The 23,103-nt window shown below is 48.8% G+C and overlaps 1 protein-coding gene across 1 annotated transcript in view; it reads left to right on the forward strand.

The window, feature by feature from the left end:
* IVD (isovaleryl-CoA dehydrogenase) overlaps positions 1-23,103 on the forward strand; it is a 919,837-nt gene that overhangs the window by 448,237 nt on the left and 448,497 nt on the right. The window contains exon 7 of the mRNA XM_069637537.1: positions 1,563-1,699. Within this exon, the coding sequence (XP_069493638.1) occupies positions 1,563-1,699 (137 nt within the window). The remainder of the gene's footprint in view (positions 1-1,562; positions 1,700-23,103) is intronic.

The following is a 23,103-nucleotide window of genomic DNA, read 5'->3' on the forward strand; positions in this document are numbered from 1 at the left end:
GTACTTTGACATCTTTGAGAGTCAATGGCCTTCTTTCCTGTGGGATTCTCCTCTCATGGGATTCGTGCCGTCTAGTCCATTTCAGCCCATTGGCTTAAAGGTTTGGAATCAGTTGATGCCGAGAATGCTCCTATTCAGGAAAGGGGCAGGCTACTGTCATTCCCTCGCTTGGGGTCTGGTCTGCACCTAGAATGCTCCTATTCAGGAAAGGGGCAGGCTACTGTCATTCCCTCGCTTGGGGTCTGGTCTGCACCTAGAATGCTCCTATTCAGGAAAGGAGAAGGCTACTGGCATTCCCTCGCTTGGGGGTCTGGTCTGGACCTAGAATGCTCCTATTCAGGAAAGGGGCAGGCTACCGTCATTCCCTCGCTTGGGGTCTGGTCTGCACCTAGAATGCTCCTATTCAGGAAAGGGGCAGGCTACCGTCATTCCCTCGCTTGGGGTCTGGTCTGCACCTAGAATGCTCCTATTCAGGAAAGGGGCAGGCTACCGTCATTCCCTCGCTTGGGGTCTGGTCTGCACCTAGAATGCTCCTATTCAGCAAAGGGGCAGGCTACTATCATTCCCTCACTTGGAGGTTTGGTCTGATTTTCTGTGGTGAGTTCTTGCTAGCTGCCATGTTTCATGGGGAACCAGTCATTTTTGCCCTGGTCTCTTGGTGGATTTAAATGTGCACATCATGGAACATTGATTTTAAGTATTGTACTAGATCCCTGAAAAAAAGACATTCTGTATGTCAACAAGACTCCAGAGGCACTTTGGGCCTTCAGGTGTTGCTCCGTTTTAATGCCTTTTTTCTTTCGTAATAGCGTGAACGCATGAAAACCTGGTTGGCGGAGGGGCGAGGGGTGCTACACCGTATTGGTGGTTGGGAGAAATCTTTGTTGAATACTGTCTTTGCTTCAGAAAGTGGACAATTCTTCAGCCAGCATTTCTGAGGCCTGTGGGTCTGATTTAATGTGCCCCCACTTGGAAAGTCCCTCAGGAATTCTGAAAAGTTTTTTAATATTTAGGGCTACAAGCATGCAATCTGCATAACATTTTGATTGCATTGTGGTAACCCTTGTAGTGGATGAGGCTGGCAAAATCAACCTCTTGGATTTGAGCCATTTCCTCGAATTTCCTGCTGGGTGCCTTCATGCACTAATGGCGATGCCTAAGGGCTGTGGTGCGCTGTACAAATAGTAACATAAATAAATAAACGGTCAATGTTACCACAGCTATTGATTAATTGTAGCAGGAATTTTGGGTATTTGGATGAACAAGTGGCTAGTGCATTCAAGCTTTTTGTGAAAACATTGGTTTAACTTGAGACATTTCTTAAGGGTTGACAATATATGTGTTTGTTTCAAAGCATCTTTAAAGATTTTGCTGTTAATACTTTTCATTGCAAAGGACTCAGTTTGGTTCCAAGCATAGGGCTTTGACCGGAGCTGGGTAAGCATGACTTGAGTTAAAAGGGCTTGGATGTGATTCAGAAAGACAAAAGCAAGAATGACCACAGATTGACTCTATGGAAAGAATATTGTTCCAGGAAATGTTAAGCCTTTTCTCTTTTCTAGGTGATTATTATGTGTTGAATGGCAACAAGTTCTGGATCACCAATGGGCCGGATGCCAGTGTTTTAATCGTTTATGCCAAAACGGAGCATAATGCCCAGAACCCGTCGCATGGTATTTCTGCATTCATTGTTGAGAAGGTAAGCTCCCTTTTATCCAGGGGATCTGAGCATGTGGGGGGGGAGGGGGTGGAGGGGTGGTCGGGGGTCGGATGTATGCTGGGTGCAGAATCACCTCCCTGTGCACACAATACAGTCCAACTTGTCAAGCTGTGCCCAGCTCAGTATGGGAACCTGCTTCCTTGCCTATCCCCTTCAGACCATGCAAAGGCCAGTGATGTCTGCAAGCCCAGTCTGGATTGTGACCAAGAACAGCAGGGCTACCCATGTCATGCGCAACGGTCGGCCCTTCGTGGACTAATGCTTCGACCCCAAATCTGACGCGCCCACTGCAGCACGAGTTTGGCGATGAGGCTCTGACCTTTATCCACCGCGCAAAGTGAGTCAGAGCTGACCAGTGTCATGAAGCGCCATTGTCTGTGCTTTACACAATGGGAACACATTTGCCTCAAATCCTGACTTCACCTGTAAAAAGCATTAGCGGGCACCTCAACAGTGAAGAGTTTGGAAAATGTAATAGTGCAACTAGTACATGAAATAGAAGTGTATGGTTCATCATAAAATGCATAGTACACGTTTTCTTCCACACGTATATTATGGCTTTGTGCTCGGAGCATAAATCACAACAGACGCTATTGATTTGCTGTAAAAGCATTGTAAATGGGTGTGCTTCACTATTGTCCATTGCACTAAAAGTGCCGTTCAGCTGTGTAGATGTGCACACCTTGAAGGTGGTGTCAAAGGAAGGGAAATAACGGATACAGTGAATGCATTCTGATCCAACGAAAGGTATTAAAGAATAGTTTTGGTGTTTGCAGGTGTTTAATGCATTATATTTTGATATGCATGAACACATTCAAGACGTCGGCCCCTAGATACCCAGTAATTCAAACTAGTGTTTGGAGACATGTAACATTCATGCTAGACATAGTAAAAAGACTTCCTTTCACTCTTATGTCTGGGAAACTCTTTTCACATGTATCTTACCAATTTGTCTGCAGACATATTTGGAACTTTTTAAGTAAGCCTGGGGACAGCAGTGGTGAGCTAGGGTTAATCGTTTGGAGTACGTGAGGATGAACTCTGGTGGGGGCAGGCAGGGGTGCGTCAGTCTGGTGGGCATTTCTAGTGGAATGTTCCCATATCTTAATCCAAGGCCCCAGTGTGAATCTGAAAGTGTGTGGAGTATGTTCTGAGTTGGAGTCTGCAGGTCAGGACAAAAAGGAACGGAGCTCACCGGCATAGATCGTTCCTTGGACCCCAACTGTGGCAGCAGATTACATGAGTCCCCTACATGTTCAGCCTCAGCAATGCCCCATTTGCATTCAGAAAATGAGCTGATCAACCCCATCCCCCTTGCTGCAGCAGCTGCGCCGGACTGCTCAATCTCAGGCCTCCAGTCTATTCCAGTCTGCCGCCTCACCTTACCAAAGAGTCTCCCGTTGCAGTAGCTCGACACCCCGCACCACCTTCGCCCGTGCTGTATTTGTGATGGTCCATTAGGTAACATTCCTCCCTCCTGCTTGGTGACTGTGACTGTAAATTACCTTCACCCATGGCTGCCCACTACATGTTCTATTTTTTGAAAGAGGTGGAGCAGTGGAGAAACCTCCAGAAGCTTGAAGAGGAGTTGTTGGAAAGTAATTAGGGAGACACCATGGGTAACCTCTAGGAAGAAGCAGAAGGAAGTGAAGAGGTGGAAGCAAAGACCAGCAAAGGACCAGGGGAGGAGGTAGTTCCCAGAGGTGTAGATGGGGAATTTGAGTGAAGAGAAGGTAGTAGACCCACATACAAAAAGGGCTACCCCTAGAAAGGCAGCTAATGAAGAAAACAAGCATTGTAGGAGTGAACATTGAGGCTAAACACTCTGGAGGAGAGAAGGATTGGAGCAAGTGGCTGGAGGAGTTCGAACCCTGACAGAGAGTTAAGAAGTGGGGAGCCATCTCCCAGCATTAGACAGCCTCCTGTCACTCTCTGGCTTCAATCCATCTTAGAAAGCCGGAATCTTACACCCCCACCTACAGAATCCACCCACAGGCTCCAAGTACAGCACGAAGGGCCACGCAAAAAAGACCCTGAACTGTGGAAAGCAAACAAGGTGCAGGAAACCTTAAACCTGGGACTGAAAACTCAGAGAAGACACCCCAAGGAGGGTCTAAAATAGGCTTCAGGAACCCCTTGGATCCCAGGACTGTGGGCTCACAAATATTATGTGATTTGCTGGGAGTCATCCTGCCCCTGGATTTACAGAGCAGTGGTGGAACATTTGTCTTTTCCCGAGAAACACTTGGTTTTGTGTATGTTTTACCAGAGCACCACTCTACCCATCCTGACAACCTTTAGTTCAGAGGATATGGGCAGATTCCCAAAACATTTTTTGCCGCAAGTGATGAGGCACGTTAGCACTTCTCATCACTTGGGCCAAAAAAAGGAGTGACCGATTCACAAAGGGCATCTGACCCATTCAGTAGCCCTCCTCCCCTTTGCACACATCAGGGGGTGTTTGTGCACATTTATAAGCGCATCCCAAATCCACAAACAGGATGCTTTTTTTAATGCACAGAAATGTGGGTGATCACCCAGCGCCTGTTGGGAACAGGCAAGAAGAAGCACAAATCATGACATGAATCCTTTCTGAGCTGTCACACTTGCATTTCCATCCCCCAAACAGGGATGGAAATGCTCTTTTCTTGTTTAAGAATTTCACAGAGACGTCCCATCTCTGTGAAAAGCACTTCCAGGAAATGGAGCCTCTGATACATTATCATCTGGGAGCGCTGTATGCAGGGGGGGGCATCTTTGCACTACTGTCCAGCCCCTCCTGAAATGTGCAGGTCACCTTTGAGAATAAGGCGACCTGTGCATTTCTAAAAGTAGTGCAAATTAAACGAGCGCATTCTCTGCGCTGCTTTCATTTGCTATACTTTTTGTGAATCTGACCCTTTTTGTTTACTTTGGCCAGTCTTGTACAAATTTAGTAATAAAACCAGTTCTTAACAAAAATGTATTGTCTGGCCTGTTTGTCGATCAAACTCGTCCGTTGTGTGACATACCTCTGAGACTGGAATCTAAATTGAAACACATGTCCCAGAGCTGCCTGTCAATTGGCAAACTGTGACAGCGTTATGTATGTTTGCCTGCTGCTAGAAGAGTAGGCCTCGGGGTGTGACTAGCAGAGGAAGAATGTAGGGTTGGCAGAGGGCGATCCTGCTACAGTTGCTGCCTAGAAGATGGCTTGTGGAGCAGGTGCATGCCCTAGAAAGTAGTGTGACGAGTACTGGGAGCTAAAAGCAAAATAGCTGATGAGTGGTGGTACAATGTTGCTCACCACACACTCCATGCAGTCTCCCTTCTGCTTCAGACACCAAATGACGTTTAGTGACTCATTACATTATCAGCACTCTCCACCCTATTTCTTATCCTACTTGAGTGCGGCATGCAATCTCTTCTGCCATGCTGTTCTCCTCTGCTTGTTCACTTTCACCTCTCAGTCTCTCACCTGCGGCTGGCCTTCTCCCAGTCTTCCTCCCAACAAGTCTTATTTTTGTCCCTGAAGTCTCTTTGCCTCCCAGTTTCCATCCTCACTTGCATTCTTCTGCACTCTCTCCTCTGAATGCCCCCCCACTGTGGTTTGCCTACACTGCTCTGCTCTTCCAAAGCAAACTTCCACTCTTTCCCTGCAATGTAGCTTTCTCACTTGAAGTAGCTTTCCTTTGGTTGATTCCGCTCCTGGAATCAGTCTCTATTCTGTAATTTGTCTCCTGTTGACACCCCTTCCTTACAGTGCTTTCTTCTGCCACACCTGACAGCCTCCCTCATCAAGTACATCTTCTTGAACAGCTGACAGATGTCCTCTGTTGTGGTTCCTGTACCCACTTTGCGTCACTTTAGTGATGAGAGATGGACAAGGAAAGAACAGGAAATAAACAATTTTCTCACACCGGCTCTCTATTCTCCCAACCACCTTCCTCTCCCTTTTGGGAACCTCCTTCACCCCCCTTAAACAATGAAGGCTTTCCAAGTCCCTGTTATCACTCTCTCCTTCACCTCTTTGGGCGCATACTTCACCCCTTTCGACTCCTTCCCCCCACTCCTCTAGGACTTCGTCCTCCTGCCCTTTTGGGTCAGTCTCTTCCTAACCTCCTGGATCTTTTCCTCCCTGGCCTTCTGGGGTCTGTCCTTCTACCTGCTGCTCTCTTCCGGCTCCAGGAGCTTTTCTCCAGTTTCCTGCCTTGAGCTCCTTCCCCGGCTTCTTCTCTTCCTCTCTCCTGCCAGCACCAACAAGCTCTCCTCCTACCGCCACCAACTGCTAACTTAGCCCTTAAGGTTTGATAGGGCTTTGCCTTTGGCCCCTCCTTTCCACCTTCCTATGGTAGAATAGATTTCGTATTGGGAACTTTGGAATTGCAGTACTGTGGTCCTACATGGGTCTGTACTGCTCCTTTGAAAACCACATCTGCCACATTGGACTTCCCAACTCCTCCACGTTCTTTAAGCTGCAGGTGACTGTCTTGGTGATATCTTGGTCTATCTAATCCCCCTTTTGTTTGAATAGATTCTCAAGTAGCTGCAGCACATGTGCAAGGGGAGCGGAGCGTGCCAGCACTGCTGGCTCTGTGAGAACGCTGCTCCTTGCTTTCTTTCCTTAAAGGGGCCAAAGGAGCTACCATCCTGCGATGATGTGCCCCTTTGTCAACGCCACCATCCACCAACACGATCAGACAGGTCACTTTGTCTTTTTTTTAAAACATTTTTTTTATTTGAATTCAGCTGAGTAAACTCAACTCTTTCAAAACATTTTAAAATTAAACGCTTAACAATTCAACAATTTTTTTAAATCTACATGCTTAGATCAATATTAAAAAGCAAAGATACAAATGAGGTATAATAAGATCAGCATCAGAAACAAGAACAATAACAAGCACAAACACAAAACACAAAAGTCCTGCATTGAATAAGAAAGTTCACTATGCAGCATTATGATTAATTTGAATAAAAAAACAAGTGAACCTAATAAAACAGAGGATCTACAACACAATTTGGCCGATATCAATTAATATAATCGATTCCGTAAAGCAACCCTCTAGTTAAGACGTATTTGGACAATATGAGTCTAATGCAGGATCATCAAACAGATGTATAATTATTCTAGTTCGCTAATCGACCTCAGTATCATTGATCACACCTATGTTCAATGCATTCATAAAGTTAAAAGTGGCTATTCGAATACTCATCATTTTGGTCTCCAAAATAGTTGGCCATCGGTTTTCAGGGGACATTGAACCAAAATAAGTCAAACACTTATTGAAAAATCTTGCTCGTAAATTTGTGAGAGCCGGATATTCCACAATGATGTGTGTTCAAGGTTTCCTTTGTGTCTAAATCGCAACAAAATCTACACTGGATGTCTTTTGGATCAATAAGTTTCCTTCTGACCAGAATATCTTGTGTTAGGTACAATTTAAATCGTAGGCGTTGTATTACAGATCTAAGTTGCGGAGATGGAGCCCTAAACAAGTATGGTTCCACAATGTTAAGTTTTTTTTTATCATAACCATGTGCCTTAAAGTCCTTGTATGTAAGGCATTGAGTTCTAGTCTCTATCCAGTCTCTCTCATAGATCTTAGCCTTTGCTTGGTCCGGATTGGTCACCAGCGTATCAATCGTGACATCGGCCTTCGCCAGCACTTCGAATATGCATGTGGTCCAAGTACGAACAAACATATGGGAAGACGATGGCATATAATCAGCAAGGCGTGCTAGAATGGTATCATTTTGGTTATACACCAGGCATTTACGAAATCGAGCACATAGACGCCACTTGTAGACCGACACTAATGAGGAGAGACCCAGCTCATGTCGCAGCCACGGCTCAGGAATGCATACAGGGAGGACACTCCTCCAGAATGTCCCCTCTAATTTATTCAGGAACGACGCAGAAATAATATTTTTGGTCTCTAATCCATAGAGAATTATTGGCATCACCTTTTGGCGCCAGTATGTTACTGCTGGGCAAATAGAAAATGTGCCACATTTATGTAAAATAAGCCGTGTCTGCGAAATGGCTGAGTTAAGCTTGTGAGGGGGCATGTTTAACTGTGAGTCAAAATGTGGCAAACCATCAAATAAAAGACCCAGATAGAGATAGGTTGGAACAATCTCAACACTCACAGTCTTGACTTTCCAATCCATTTTTGCTCTATGGTTTAACCTTGGTTCAAAAAGCACAATTTGTGTTTACGTCAGATTAATGATCAACTCATTCTTGTCTAAATAAGTACTTAGGGCTGACAAGAGAAGCTATAGGCCTATAGGGGTTTTTGAGACCAAAACTAGATCAGCATACCACAATGCTTTGACAACCAGGCCTTTGATCTTTGGAGAGTCCGAACAAATCTGGGCGAAGGCATGCATCACATCGTGTATAAAAAAGTTAGAGGGCCGAAGCAAGGATACAACCTTGCTTCAACCCTCTATATGTTGCAATTGCCGCAGACAACAGACCCATCATTGATAGCCTAATCTTGATTGAGGTGTCCGAATGTAAGGTATGAATAATGTCACACAAGGTTGATTGATAGATATTTTATTTCTATCGCGCTCGTACACAAGTGTTTCAGAGCGCGACAAGGCAAGGGAGGGGAACAGGGGAGAACAAAACAGCGATCTTACTAGGCCCAGTGACATTGAGAATGCGCAAGTGCATGGAAGAGGGGGAGGGGAAAAGTGCATGGAGGGAGGGAGAAGTGGAAAGTGCGAAGCAGAGGAGAAACAGATAAATAACAATAAATAAATAATCAAGGCAACCAACAGTGGTAATGCAGCCAGCAATTTGCAAGTGCTAGGTTTAAGACAGCCGACAGGGTAGGTCTGATAAATGTAGGAAGAAAAAGGGGGGCTGTATGGGTACAGATACAGACCCCAGTGCAAGGGGTGGCCCGGAGACAGTGCGGGAGGGTGGCAGGGTGAGCAGTTACCTGGGCCCGAATGACAGAGGGTGGCCAGGCGCACAGTGCCAAGAGAGAACAGATCAGCCGGGGAGAGGGGGAGCGAAGGCAGAAGAAAAGAGGATGGTCTTGGGTGCTTCCGGAACCGGAGATGGTTCTCCTCAAGTTTTAGAGTGGCAGGGAGGCTGTTCCAGAGGGAGGCCCCAGCCGAAGACAGAGATCTACCCCGAGCTCGTTTCTTTGAAAAACAACTGACCCTGAGGGAGTTGGAGGTTGAGGAGCGAAGAGCTCGAGAGGGGAGGTATTTGCAGAGGGATAGCTGAAGGTATTTTGGACCCAGGCCCCAGAAAGCCTTGTGGACAATGCAGAGGGTTTTGAATGTAATCCTTGCATCCACTGGGAGCCAGTGGAGACATTTCAGGGCTGGAGAGATACGATCCCAGGGTTTGAGGCCAAGCATAAGTCTTGCAGTCCTGTTCTGGATTAGTTGCAGAGGGCGGAGAGTAGAGGCAGGTAGATTTAGAAAGAGGCTGTTACAATAGTCCAAGCTAGAGAGAACCAGAGCTTGGGATACCATGAGCTTCTGGGGGGAAGGAGAGGAAAGGCAGAGTACCTCCGAGGAGGTGCAGTCGGAAATTTGACTTTTTAGAGACCTCAGAGATGTGGGAGGAGAAGGAAAGGGTGGCGTCAAAGATGACCCCGAGGTTCTTAGCCTCGCAGGTGGGGGTATGAGGAGGGCCAAGGGAGGCTGGCCAGAGAGTGAGGGGAAAGGATGGTGAAGGAGTGCCGATGAGGAGGCTCTCCCTCTTGCTGGCATTCAGACCAAGATCATCGCCGGAACACCAATCTTGAATGGCAGTTAGTCATTCAGAGATGAGAGATGGAGAGGAGGTGGCAGAGGGCAGACTGAAAATGAGTTGAGTGTTGTGAGCGTAGCACTGGAAATTTGAGCAGAAAGTGGCAATGCAGTGGGCGAGAGTTGCTAGGTATTGGTTGAAAAGCCAGGGCGAGAGGTTAGACCCCTGGGGAACACCACAGGTAGACAGGAAGATGGATGAAAGGAAGGACCCAAGTTGGACCTGGGAGGGTCGATCTGAGAGGAAAGAGGTCAGCCAGGCCAGAGCCTGATTAGTGATACCCAGGTTTTCGCTGAGACGGTTGAGCAGGGTGACTGCACATCTGGCATTCAGCAATTTTGCCATCAGTTTAACTCTTGAAACTGAGTCGAAGGCGGAGTGCAGATCGACAAACGCAAAGTATAGTGGTTGTTTGGATGTTTGTGCATGACCTTTTAAAGCATTCAGAGTGAGAAGGTTAACTGCTGTGTCGAGACCACCAACAAAACCTGTCTGATTGGGATCACGTTGTTTGCATGTGCGCGTCCATTGACCAAAATCTCTCAGGACTAGCCTTGACAAAATTTTCCCTGGAGCGTCAAGGAACGCGATAGGGCGATAGTTTGTTGGTACACCACGTCGCCTTTTTTAAAGATTGGGACAATCAGAGAGGAACAACCATGAATTCGGAAGTTTTTTAGACTGTAATATTTGCTGAAAAACATTGTTAAGAATGCAAGCCCACCTTTTTGGATTCTCCGATCAGGTCCTGCTGCACGAGAGGCTGAGGATTTATACATGAGTTCCTCAATTAATTCCTCGGAACAATCTAGAACCCACCTCGTCATGGATTGTGTCTCATACTTGTATTCAGCAAAGCTTTCATCCGCATATAAGTGTGCAAAGTGTGCAAGCCATTGGGCTTCCAAGACCCCATTCAGTTGGGCACTTGCATGTGTTTGATTTGATGTACTACCAAGCAGGGCCCATACCTGCGCCACATTTTTATTCTGAATTGCACTCATGAAAGCCTCACTATCAGATTGAAACAATTTGGCTTTCCTTGCGCGAGTCCAGTTACGATATCTACATTTAATAGCTCTTCGAGCATGCATACGTTGGCTTAAAGGGAGTTTCAAGCTTGCTCTCAATGCTTTTCTATAGTCTACTTTTGTTTGTTGTGAGAGCAAATCAAACCTAGGAGTATGATTAGACCGGAGCATGCATTTGTCAGTGTAGATATTTTTAAAAATAGATAACTCCTCTACATATGACTCATGACTGGACTCGATTTGATTATCCAAGATGGCCTTATTTAGTGCTAAGAGGGAATTGTCAGACCATCTAAAACGGGACTTTGCATTGTTGACTGTTTGATTGAACCACAGCTGTTTGTCCCCCCCCCCCCAGATCACAATCCCATCGCCAATATAAAGAGAGGAGATTGTGATCACTAGCTGTTTGTGGAATCATTTCAAATTTTGTTGCTTTTTGAAACAAAGGATCAGACAGGTATACATAGACTATGGTAGATTTTGACGTGCCCCTTTGCCATGTGTGCTGTGAAGGGATATCGTCCGGCATGGCACCATTTGCCATGTGAAAATTACGATCTGCAGCAAACTTAGACCACCTCTCCTTTTCTTGTATAGGCGATGATCTGTTGACCCCTAGACAATCCAAGTTAAGATCACCAGCCAGAATTATGCCCAGAATGTTGGGAGCTTGTGATGCTAGGTCTACAGCACTAGATAGGCCTTTGTAGAACATGGCATCTGAAATGCCTACCGGATTGCAATATAAATTGATCACCGCTACAAACTGAGCAGAGTTGGATATCTTGACCATTTGTATGAAGTTGTTCGGAGAGACACACTCGGTCATCGTCAATCCTCGGCTAATTTTAACTGCCACCATGAGCCCCGATGTAGGTCTCCCTCTTTGGGCAGTCATTGCTGGCATCAACAAGACGACATGGTCATCCCAGACAGGAGCCGCTAACATCCAAGTTTCTTGGAGGACCACTATGTCGAACTGGTTTAAAGGATGATCTACGCCCCATTGCAGATGTATGTGCCCCCTGGTGTTCCAACTGGCTAGAGAGATAGTTTCTGATGTTGCTTCTATTAATGGTTATGCCTTCATAGGAGGCCCCTTCTCTCGCTGCTGTATCGCCAGTGGACCACAATAAGGACATAAACAGGGTTGAATGCGTGGTGCCTCTACTGTTGCTTTTTCATTGTTCACACTAGGGGCCTCATTACACGGACGGCGGTGGACCAAGGTGCCATTAGCACCTTGGTCCATGCCGGTAAAATACCGGCACCGCCTTGGTGGAAAGGGGAATTACCGCCCTATTCCAAGGTTGGTGGGGCGGTAATTCCCCCTTCCCCCATTGCCCTTCCCCATTCCCATTCCCATTTTTGCCCCATAGGGCATAATGGGAATGGGGAAGGTGCTAATTACGTCACCGCAAATTGCGGTACCGTAATTAGCTCCCTGGTCCCTTTGTGGGTTGGTTTTTAATGCCTGGAAAAAGCAGGTGTTAAATTCTCCAACCCGCAAAGGGACCTCGTAGTAAGGCGGTAAGGGTTTACCGGTAAAATACCCTTACCGCCTACCGTGTAATGAGGCCCTAGGAGTCTTATTTTCTTGAACCAAGCGCTCCGGATCTTGCGCAACCAAGAATCCCATTTTAAATAAGTCCATTTTTGCTTTCCAGATCGTGTTTAGGACTAAGCCCGATTTGATCCAGAGACGCACAATGGACAAATTGTGATCACAAACAAACTCAACCTGATCAATGTCACTAGAGGAAATATCCTCCAAGCTATCTACATCTCTGAATATGTTCAATATGCTTGATCGGCATAGATCATATTTTTCAAAGGGTTCGTCACGACATTTAACAATAAGGGAGTGACTGTTAAAGGAATTTTAGTTTTTTTCTTTCAGCTCTAGGTGACTCGATTATTCCTGGTTTTATTTAAAGGCATTGCAAAGCCCTGGTCACCACGAGGGCAGGACTCTTTCATGGGCCTCTCACAATCATTAGCTTGTCTGACCAATGAAGGACAATTCACAGCTTCATTATGTGTAAGTTGATTAGTTTTCACTATTGCTACTGTTTCAGTCACGGCGAAATGGAGAGGGTTAAGCCCCATGGATTGAGTAGCACGCTGTACTAGATAAGCATCAACAGCTGCTTTAATCGCTAAGGTGCGTTCACGTAAATCTCTATTTTCTTGAGATTCATTAGAATTATTTCGTCTGACTGGCATGTCACATCCAGAGGTTACATGACTTTGTGAATTGGGCACCTTATTGGATATTGTACCAATTAAATCAACTTTTACATCCTGGTAAAATGCCCCTAACAAATCTGTATGTGCTGTGCAATTTGCTATAATGTGCCCAAACCGAGTAGCTTGTTAGTTACTGCCTAAATGCCTTCGTGAGCTGTATCAGCCCATTTGACCCATTGCGTCCTGCATAACCAGTGATACCCATTGTGCCCTGTATAACTGCGCTACCCATTGTGAACCTGCCTAGTCGGCCTGCTTACTGAACTTGTGTTACCTACTGTGAACCTGCTAGCTGGCCCATTGCGCCCTGTATAACTGTGCTACCTATTGTGAACCTGCCTAGTCGGCCCCCTTGCTGAACTTGTGTTACCTACTGTGAACCTGCTAACTGGCCCATTGCGCCTTGCATAACTGCGCTACCTATTGTGAACTTGCCTAGTCGGGCCTTTTGTGCCTTGCATAACTTGCGTTACCTTCCGTGCTGCCAAATTGCTCCTACCTGTTGGTACACTGCATTTTATGCCTACATTGTGTCTTGTATCTAGGTGAACCTTTGCTGCTAAATTGTTCCACCCTTTCACATATTGCTCCTTAAGTACACACTGTGTTCCTTGAACTTGGACAAATCCGGCCACCAACTATTCCCAGCTTACTGCCTAGTATGTTATTTTAGGTAGTCCACTCTCACATAACCATGTATCTGCCAGCCATCTACACAGTTTTACTGAGGACTATCCTACACCTGCTCATCATGCTAGATGTTATCCTGCCTCACAATCTACCTCCTCGGTGTCTGCGACACTCCTGAACCGCGACACTCCTGGCCGATATATACATCCTAGCTACAGGTCCCCTGAGACAGCTACCTTTGCATCACTACCCTTGCCATACTTAGCAGAAACCTCAGACTTCGTGCTAGACTAACCAAATTGCACGAACCTCTCCGTAGGTCTCTCCCTCCCACTAATCTCAAAACCAACTGTCAGCAGATCAGGAAACCTAGCCCTACTAGGCCACCATTGCTACCCCCCACACCTAATTCTGCTGCCTGCCCAACTTTTAACAACAAGCCTAAACCACCTAATACATCTACTACTAAATCCCTCAAAGCTATAGATGCTAATAAGACCCCATCTATTGCAGGAGCACTCCTGAATGCCCTTGACATAGCCGACCTAATCATAGAAGGCAACCTTGATTTTCTTGTGATTACTGAGACATGGCTACATAATGCCACAGGACCTTCACTTATGCTAGCCATCCCTGACGGTTACACGATAATCAGACAAGACCGTGAAGGTGCAAGAGGTGGTGGCATCGCCATTATTTCCAAAATGAGCCTCTCCCTCAGACTAATCCCCGCCCAATTGTTTCAATCATGCGAAACCCTATCTGCCAAACTCCAGATGAATAATACCCAATCACTCACTATTCATCTATTATATATACCCCCAGGTCCTCTAGGTACCTTTGAAGAGGATCTCCATAACCTACTCACTAACAACCTTAAACCATGCTCCCAACTAATCCTTCTTGGAGACCTTAACCTAGGTTTCCACGACACTACGGATTTGAATGCCTCAGCGATAGCCAAAAAGTTGACAAGCCCACGCATTTGAAGAGGAGAACGTTAGATTGGATAGCAGACTATAACTGCTCAGCCACCATCTCTTCCATAATACCCCTACCCTGGACAGACCATTCACTGGTGTCCTTCAACCTGGCCACCCCCAGAGCTAACCCTATGGCCCTGCTACTAGCGCCACCCTGTTTAACCAGAAATAAAAAATGCATTACGGTAGAGAGAGTTATCCCAGCTATACTACCTACCCTCAACGCACTAACAGAAAATCTAAATCTCAGCACCCTAGTACATGAATTTAATAACATTATGCTTTCCACTCTAGATAAACTGGCACCTCTCAAACTTGAATCAAGCAAACCCAAAGCTCATCTAAACAAATGGTTTACACCACAGTTAAGAGACCTACGTATCCTGAAAAGAAAAAGCGAAACCACTTGGAGGCTTTGCCCTTCAATTGATAATAAAGCTAAATTAACCTCTCTCTCCGCGCTATACAAAAAAGAAGTTTGCCAGGCAAAACGTAACTCGTATGACGATCGTATAGCAAATCCAATTCTAGTATGAAAGAGCTCTTTTCCATACTGAAAGAACTTGTCTCCAATCGCCATACAGGACACTTGTACCAAGGACAAATCCTGGTGCACAGATATCCAACAGGCACTAGCAAACAAAATTATCACACTCCAAAATAAAATTCAGCAAAAAAAAAGAAACACTGAAAATTCAGGACCTGTCTCAAATGCCCCACACTAAAAAAACCCTTAGCACATAGCAATACGTTTCACTTCTCCAAAATGACTATCCTGGAAGTAGAAAAAATTATCCGCTCACTCAAACCTTCCAGTTGTAAAGGTGACATCTGTCCAGCACAACTAATAAAAGATGCTGCCAGAGAATGATCTCCCTTTATCACTAAATTGATCAACACCTCCTTTGCCTCAGGCACTATCCCTGCCAACCCTAAACAGTCCTGGGTGCTCCCCCTCCTCCTAAAACAGACCTTAGACCCCCTTATCCCTACCAATTACCACCCTATTAGCACGGTACCGTTTCTTCTTAAGACAAAGCTGCATACAACCAAATTCAAAAACATCTAGAACTACACAACCTCTTAGGAGAGAGACAATCAGGCTTTTATCCTCTACATGGAACAGAAACTGCACTAATTGATTTCAAATCCCAAATTGACGAGCTGAGAGACAAAGGAAGTCAGTACTCCTGCTACTTCTGGACCTCTCAGCGGCCTTTGACTTAGTGGGTCATAAAGTGCTCTGGAGTCACTTGGACTCTGCCGCCCACTTCTCCCCAGAGGCCATCAGATGGATTGAGTCATTCCTGAGCGAAAGAACCATGAGAGTATTCTCTCCCTCAGCAGCTGCAGATCCTACCCCTATCTCGTGGGGTGTCCCCCAAGGCTCTTGTGTCTCCCCAACTCTTTATAACATCTTCACCAAGCCCCTGTTTGATGATCTGGACCATCTATGTATCACCTACACTAACTATGCAGATGATACACAGATTCTCCTCCTGCTTTCTGGGGATCACGTGAAGGACACGGAATTGGTGAACAAGGTATATCTTATCATCCAGGCATGGATGGCCACTCATGGCCTCTGTCTGAACGATGATAAGACTGAGTTGATAATCTTGGGCACCCACGCCAATGTTAAAAAACTAGGCCAGGAATTCTCATCCTTCAATATAGATGGGAATATCATCCAAGTGTCCAAGGAAGTAAAGACCCTTGGATTCTATCTTGACTCAACCCTTTCACTGGATAAACAGGTAAAATCCCTTGCCTCCTCTACGGCCTACACCTGCAAGTTGATAAGAGCCGGTAAACCCTTCCTTTCAAATAACAGTTGTTTAATCTTGGCCAGAGCCCTAATACTCTCCAGAATTGATTATTGTAATGCACTATATTCTGGGGCCAATACAACCATAATTCAAAGATAACAAACACTACAAAATAATGCCTTGAGAGCAGCACCGGGCATAAACAAAATAACCCATATCTCCTCCGTCAGACGCCATCACAAATGGCTAACCACTGACAACAAAATACAACTTAAGACGCCATCTCTGACCCATAAAGCCCTCAATAACTCTGCCCCCAGATACTTGATAGACAAATTTCACAGAAGAACCTCTCTTAGACCGACCAGAGCTGTCAACTCTGTTTGATAATACCCAACTTCAGACTCACTGCGATTGGCGGAAATAGCTTCCCTGTAAAGGCTGCCAAAACCTGGAACTCACTGCCACAAGACCTGCGAGGGGATCTGCCTTACCTTTGCTTCAGAAAAAACGTCATTCAACTCCTTACCTCCACTGACCGTTAGTTTACCTGTGTCACTACATCCTACTGTAATCATTTGCGGCACACCCGACAAACTATACTGTATATTTCTGTAATTCTGATTGACTATACCTGAATATTGTATTATCTGTGTTTTAGAGACTGTTATTGCATATTGTATATCATTCTATGTTGTAACTATGTAAGCCTTGCATTTTCTCATTGCTGCGCCCTGCTACCCATGTGTCTGGTGCGCATAATAAGTGAATAAAACAAACAAACAAACTTCTCCAGCATGGGGTCTGGCATGGATTCACATGCTCATGAATATTCCCCGTCGTCAGGCCGGGAATCCTCGGTAAAGAAAAAATCAGTATCGGTTTAGTTTCTGACCTGTCTTTCTTAGTAGTAAACAATCACTGGTCTCTGGATCATACTGCCCCCAGCCAATGACTGCCCTCTCCCCAAGCCCCGCCTCTGGCAGCCATCTTCAGATTTTTACCGCACGCTCAAGTGTTGGGAGTCCTCGTGTTTAGCTCTCGAGCTTTTGCTGCGTTTTCGTGCTTTTTCAAAGAGAATTTCTAATTTTTCGGTCAAATAGAGCCTCAAGCTCCACCCTCTCTACATCCGATTAACGGGTATTCGTGTCGGATTTTTTTCTACGCCCCTCAAGGGTGAAGATTTAGTCGAGTTACACTTCTTGGGGGATTCCAGAAGTTTTTGCGGCCTACCCGAACATGGCCCAGGAGAAAGGAAGCTCGACGCCCGGAAAGCTGTTCAGGGTTTGCTCTGGATGCCAGCTACAGAATGTGTTCAAGGAGGACGAGCATTCAAAATGTCTCTACTGCCTTCATGAGGACAAAACACACGTGGAGAAGGACTGTGCGTTTTACAGGAACATGTCAGAACGGACCATCAGGGACCGACACCTTCGTCTCTCCAACTGCCTGGAAGGAAGGAGTCCGTCAGGTGAGAAGAAGAAGAAGTCCGAGCGGTCTTCTAAGTCCTGTGAGGGCTCCTCGGCGACGGGGGCCCAACAGGAGGCAAAGCATCCCGAGTCCGCGGGCACCGGGAGCGCCGAACGGTCAGGCTCTTCGGCTGCCAGGCAGGGCACGCCTTCCCCGGCACCATCAACCACGAGCCAACGCTCTGGTTCGGGGAAGAGGAAATCCGAGAACCCGGGTAAGCTTCTGGAGAGGCCCCGGTCGATCTCAAAGGATTCGGCCGAGGGGGAGCGAGGCAGTGACCCTCCCCCCCAAGGTGAAGGCTTCAAGCATGCCTAAGGCGGTGAAGGCCTGATTCACCCGGCCAAGGCCTCTTTCGATGGAGTCGCGGCGGCCCTGGCACAGCCTGTGGAGGCTGCACCAGTGGTGGCGACCTCAGGGCCCTGAGTCTCCCGGCCTCCGCGGAGGGAAGCCTCTTTCAGACCCATCGAGAAGACCCCTGTGAAAACCCCGGCGGAAAAAGGGGGGGGGCCGCTGGCCATTGTGGACACGGACACAGCATCCGAGGAGGAGCTGGTAGAAGCCTTAGAGGGCCTCAACGAGGGCGTCGAAGAGGCCCGTCCCCACGGAAGGGATCCCGACAAGGGTGACGACGAGAACGACGGCGGCACCGGCGAGGGTCCTAGTCACCCGTCGCTTCCGGAGCCGCAGGATAACTCGGAAGCTATTTTGTTGGCAATACAATCCTTATGTTCGGAGATAAGGACGCGATTGCCCTTACCACCGACGGAGGACCCGGAACCAGGCTCGACGGAGGAACCAGAGCCGGGCCCGGTGGGAAGCCCCCCGAACAAGAGAAGACGGATCCATCCAGCTCCGCCTTCTCAGCCCTCGCGGCCTGCTCGGCCCTTATCCACGTCCCCCGTCCCCGGGGATGACACAGGAACGGACACGGCCACGACGGGTACCAACGACGATGGCGGTGATGACGGGACGGAGCTCCCATCGCCAGCCCCGTCCTCCCCGTCCGACGAGATCGGATCTTTCCATGCAATGATTGCCAGGGCATCCAAGCTTTTTCAGCTCTGCCTTGAGGAGAAGAAGGAAGGTTTCCTTTACCAACGGCGCGAGGCCAAGAGGAATACAGTCCTCGCCGTGCCTCTATTGGATGACATCTGGGACAAGGGTCTCACCCTTCTCAAGAACCCGTCTACGACGCCTGCCAGGAGGGATCAGTACGAGAAGAAGTACCGGGTCACCGACGCGGCCCCTTTGTGCCTTAGGGCACAACCGACCCCTGACTCGGTCGTCTCAGCGGCGGCCAAGAAGAAAGCGGGGGGGGCATCAGCCTCAACGTCAACTTCGCCGCCTTACGGCGAAGGGAAGAAACTGGACGCAATGTGACGACGAGGTATCTCGTCGGCGGCAACAACGATTAAGGCGGCCAAAGCCCTCGCGATCGTGGCCCGCTACGACAGGGAGTTATGGTACAAGATCGCCCCCCTGTTGGACTTCCTACCGGATGACAAGAGGGCCGAGGCCCTGGAGATCTTGCAAGAAGGCGAGGTGGCGTCGGACCACGCCATTACGGTTGCAACGGACATTGCCGACACCGGTTTCCGCCAGCTAGGCAACGGCGTTTGCCTTAGACGACGAGGTTGGCTCAAGGCGACGGATTTCCGCCAGGATGTACAAGCCAAGGTGTTGGACATGCCGTTAGACAGGAACAACCTGTTTGGGAAAACGGTGGATGAGTCCCTCCAAGCCATCAAGGCGGACACAGAGACAGCTAGGGCTCTAGGTGTTCTCCGGCAACGAAGGCCGTCCTTTCGGAGCACCGGAGGCAAGCAGGGTGCCTCCAAGGGATTCGGCGGTGGCTCCTCTACGTACCGCCAAGCAGCCCGCTCCTCGTCACAGGAAGCCTATAGAGGACGAGGCAAGTCGGGTAGGCCCCGCCGTCGTCTACAGGGAGGGCAAGGCGTCCTCCAAGCAAGATTGAACCGACAGCAGTGTCAGGCCCCCACCGAAGCACCCCGGTGGGAGGCCGGCTGGCGAAATTCGTCAGCGTGTGGGAGTCCATCTCCACTGACCATTGGGTGCTGGACGCCCTGGCCCAGGGGCACGCCCTCAAGTGCCCCCGCATTCCACCCGTGGTCAGGAAGGAAAATCACGTCCCTCAACTGCTATTGGAGGTAAGGGCGTTGCTCAAAAAAGGTGCCATCGAGCTCGTCCCGAAGAGGCTCCGGGGCTCCGAGTATACTCAAGGTACTTCCTAGTGAAAAAGAAGACAGGAGGATGGCGCCCCATCCTGGACCTGCGACGACTGAACAAGTACAACAAGGCACAGAAGTTCTGGATGGTCACCCTCCAGCACGTGCTTGGACAGCTGGAGGAGGGCGATTTCCTGTCGTCGTTGGATTTGGAGGATGCGTACTTCCACATCCCCATTCTGAAAGGACACCGAAAGTTCCTCAGGTTCGTGGTCCAAGGACGGCACTACCAGTTCAAGGGCCTCCAGTTCGGATTGAAGTCGGCGCCCAGGGTGTTCACCAAGTGCCTCGCACCGGTGGTGGCGCGGCTGCGCCTGCAGGGGATCCACGTCTACCCCTACCTGGACGACTGGCTCATCCGAGCAAGGACAAGGGAGCTCGCCGTGGATCACACAGCAAAGACCGTCCAGCTGCTCACGGACCTGGGATTCTCCATCAACTTTCCCAAATCCCACCTGGTCCCGTCGCAAGTCGCACTGTTTCTGGGAGCCAAGCTCGACACATTGGCGCGTCTGGCCTCACCGTCGGAGGAAAGGACGAAGGCCATCCTGGGCAAGGTGCAGCGTCTGCTGGCCACGGATGTGGCCAGGGTGAGGTCCATCAAGTCCCTCCTCGAGATGATGTCCTCCTGCATATATCTCATGCGCCTGTGTAGGCTTCGGATTCGTCCTCTGCAAGAGTTCCTCGACGCCTGCTGGATCCAAGCGACGGGCAGCTTCGAGGACAGGATCCCGCTCAACGAGACCTTCCGACGAGCGATCCGGTGGTGGGGCACCCGCGCTCCTCTGACGGCGGGCACAGACTTTCAGACCCCATCCCCCCAGATAACGGTGACGACGGATGCCTCCCTGGAAGGGTGGGGAGCACACACTAGAGAACTTCACGCGAGAGGCCTTTGGCTCCCGGAGGAGAAGACGCTCCACATCAACATCCTGGAGATCCGTGCAGTGTTCTGGGCCCTCAGGTCCTTTCTCCCGTCCCTCAAGGGCAAGGTGGTGAGAATCTTCACCGACAACAACACCACGATGTTCTACATCCAGAAGCAGGCAGGAACCAGATCCCCAGCCCTCTCCAAGGAAGCCCAGGATCTGTGGCATTGGGCCATCGCCCAAGGGATGTTTCTGGTGCCCTTTCATCTGGCAGGGATAAAGAACACCATCGCCGACTCACTCAGCAGGGAGCTGCGCTCGTGCCACGAGTGGGAACTACGTCAGGATCAAGTGGATCGACTCTTCCGACGATGGGGAAAACCGCAGATCGACTTGTTCGCGACGAACCGACGCAGCGAACTCCAAGTGCCAGAGGTTTGCCAGCAGGTTTCCCCAGCCGAGCAGCATGGGCGATGCTTTCTCGTTCCCCTGGGACGGCCTGTTCCTATATGCATTCCCTCCGTTGCCGTTGCTGCTCCAACTCGTCAACCAGCTCAAGGGGTCCCGGTGCAGGATGATCCTAGTCGCACCGGCGTGGCCGAGGCTGTCATGATGCCTACCCCCGGGGAACCAGACCAGGTCCAGCAACCCCGGAAGTAGGCATCAAGTTATTTTGAGCAAGCCCAAAAACCCCCTGCTAGGGGCTGTGTTTGGGTGCGGTCCTGGTGCCTATGGCCAGCCAAAGGAGGCTTGGAAGGGACTATTTTACCTAGGGACTATTTTTTACTCGGGTGGGGCTGGGGAGGAATACTTACCTGGGACTACTTTGGAGGCTATTTAAAAAAACACCCGAAGAGCAGCACACGCTTCGCGTTATTCTGCATCCAGCAGCGTAACGCTCACCGTTTCTGCAAGCCTGCATCCAGTCTTCTGCCACGCCCACCTCGAGTCTGCAGCTCCTAGAAAAAGGGAGGAACAAAAGAAGAAGAGGTTAGAATAAGAGCAAAACCCTCGATCCTTACCTAAATTCCGGATCCACCGCGCCTTCGACCTGGAAGAAAGAAGCATTTTACGCGCGCCACCTCGCCTGCTGCGGCGCCACGCTGAACTCACCGGCCTTCGCAGCTACCTCACGATCCAACACATCCTTCTGCACATTCCCGCCGCACTCTGGCACCTAAGGGGAACACAAGAACAGCAAAGGTGAGCCAAGGGAATAAACAGAGGCAATAGTAACTACCCCCATAGTCTTACCTGATTAACGCCGGGGGTACTATTCCTCTTCACAGGTTGGCGCTGTCTCCATTGCATCCTCGCCGTACCCCGGCCCCTAAGGGGAACAACAGGACAACAAGGTGAGACAAAAGGACACACAAGGGGAACTCTTCTCACCACAATAGACTTAACTAATTTTACCGCCGGAGGCATTATTCCCCGAACTTCATATTTTCTCTCCACACCTGAATAAGCGAGCAAGCCACAGGTTACATTCTGGCCTTATTTTATTGAAATGTGTAGGATAAGTCAAATACTTACCTGAACTTCGTCAGCTACCACGAGGAACTCTTCGCTGGGGTCAAGCTGCAAACTGCAAGGAATCGGACAAGAGTGAAAGTCAGACATGTGAACTTTTACGAACTACATACTTTTCGGAGTCAATATTGTTCCGGAACTCACCAATTCCTTCGAGCCAGTGAAGCAATTGGTTATCAACGCGCCCCCGCGCTCAATGCAGGATGGAGAGCTCATCTTTTCAAACCATCAGGTGAGACTATAAAAGGGGACATCAAAGGTGATCTGTGGGGAGAACAGCGGGGGTAGGGGGATTTACGCTCAACTCCACGGGTGGTTAATTCCCTTTCTCCATTTGCAGAAGAATATTCCTACGGGCCAAGCAAACGAAGCTAGGTGGGCCAGTCCAGTCCGTCATCTCGGCCCTACGCGTCACATTGGTGGAGACAGCAGCTTTCCATTTCCGATCGACGCCTCTGTGGGAGCCAGGTGAGCGTAACAGAGGCAGATCTGGTTCCCGGACCTTCTGGACTTGTCAGCGTCCCCACCAGTCAAGCTGCCAATGGATGCGGAACTTCTCTCCAGCGAAGGAGGCGCCATACTTCATCACAACCCAGAGTCACTGAACTTGCAGGCCTGGCTCCTGCAGCACTAGAGTTTGGAGGGTACGATATCCCGGCTGACTGCAGAGAGGTCCTTGCAAAAGCCAGGGGGTCCTCAACTCTCAAGTGCTACGGACATAAGTGGAAGAGGTTCTCTGTCTGGTGCCGTGCACAGAAGATTAACCCTCTACGCATTACGGCCCCTCAAGTGCTGCCGTACCTACTGTCGCTGGCCAAGGCTAGACTGGCTCACGCC

This window comes from Ambystoma mexicanum, chromosome 14 (genome assembly GCF_040938575.1).
Source record: "Ambystoma mexicanum isolate Mex_15411 chromosome 14, UKY_AmexF1_1, whole genome shotgun sequence".
In the NCBI taxonomy this organism is placed as follows: Eukaryota; Metazoa; Chordata; class Amphibia; order Caudata; family Ambystomatidae; genus Ambystoma; species Ambystoma mexicanum.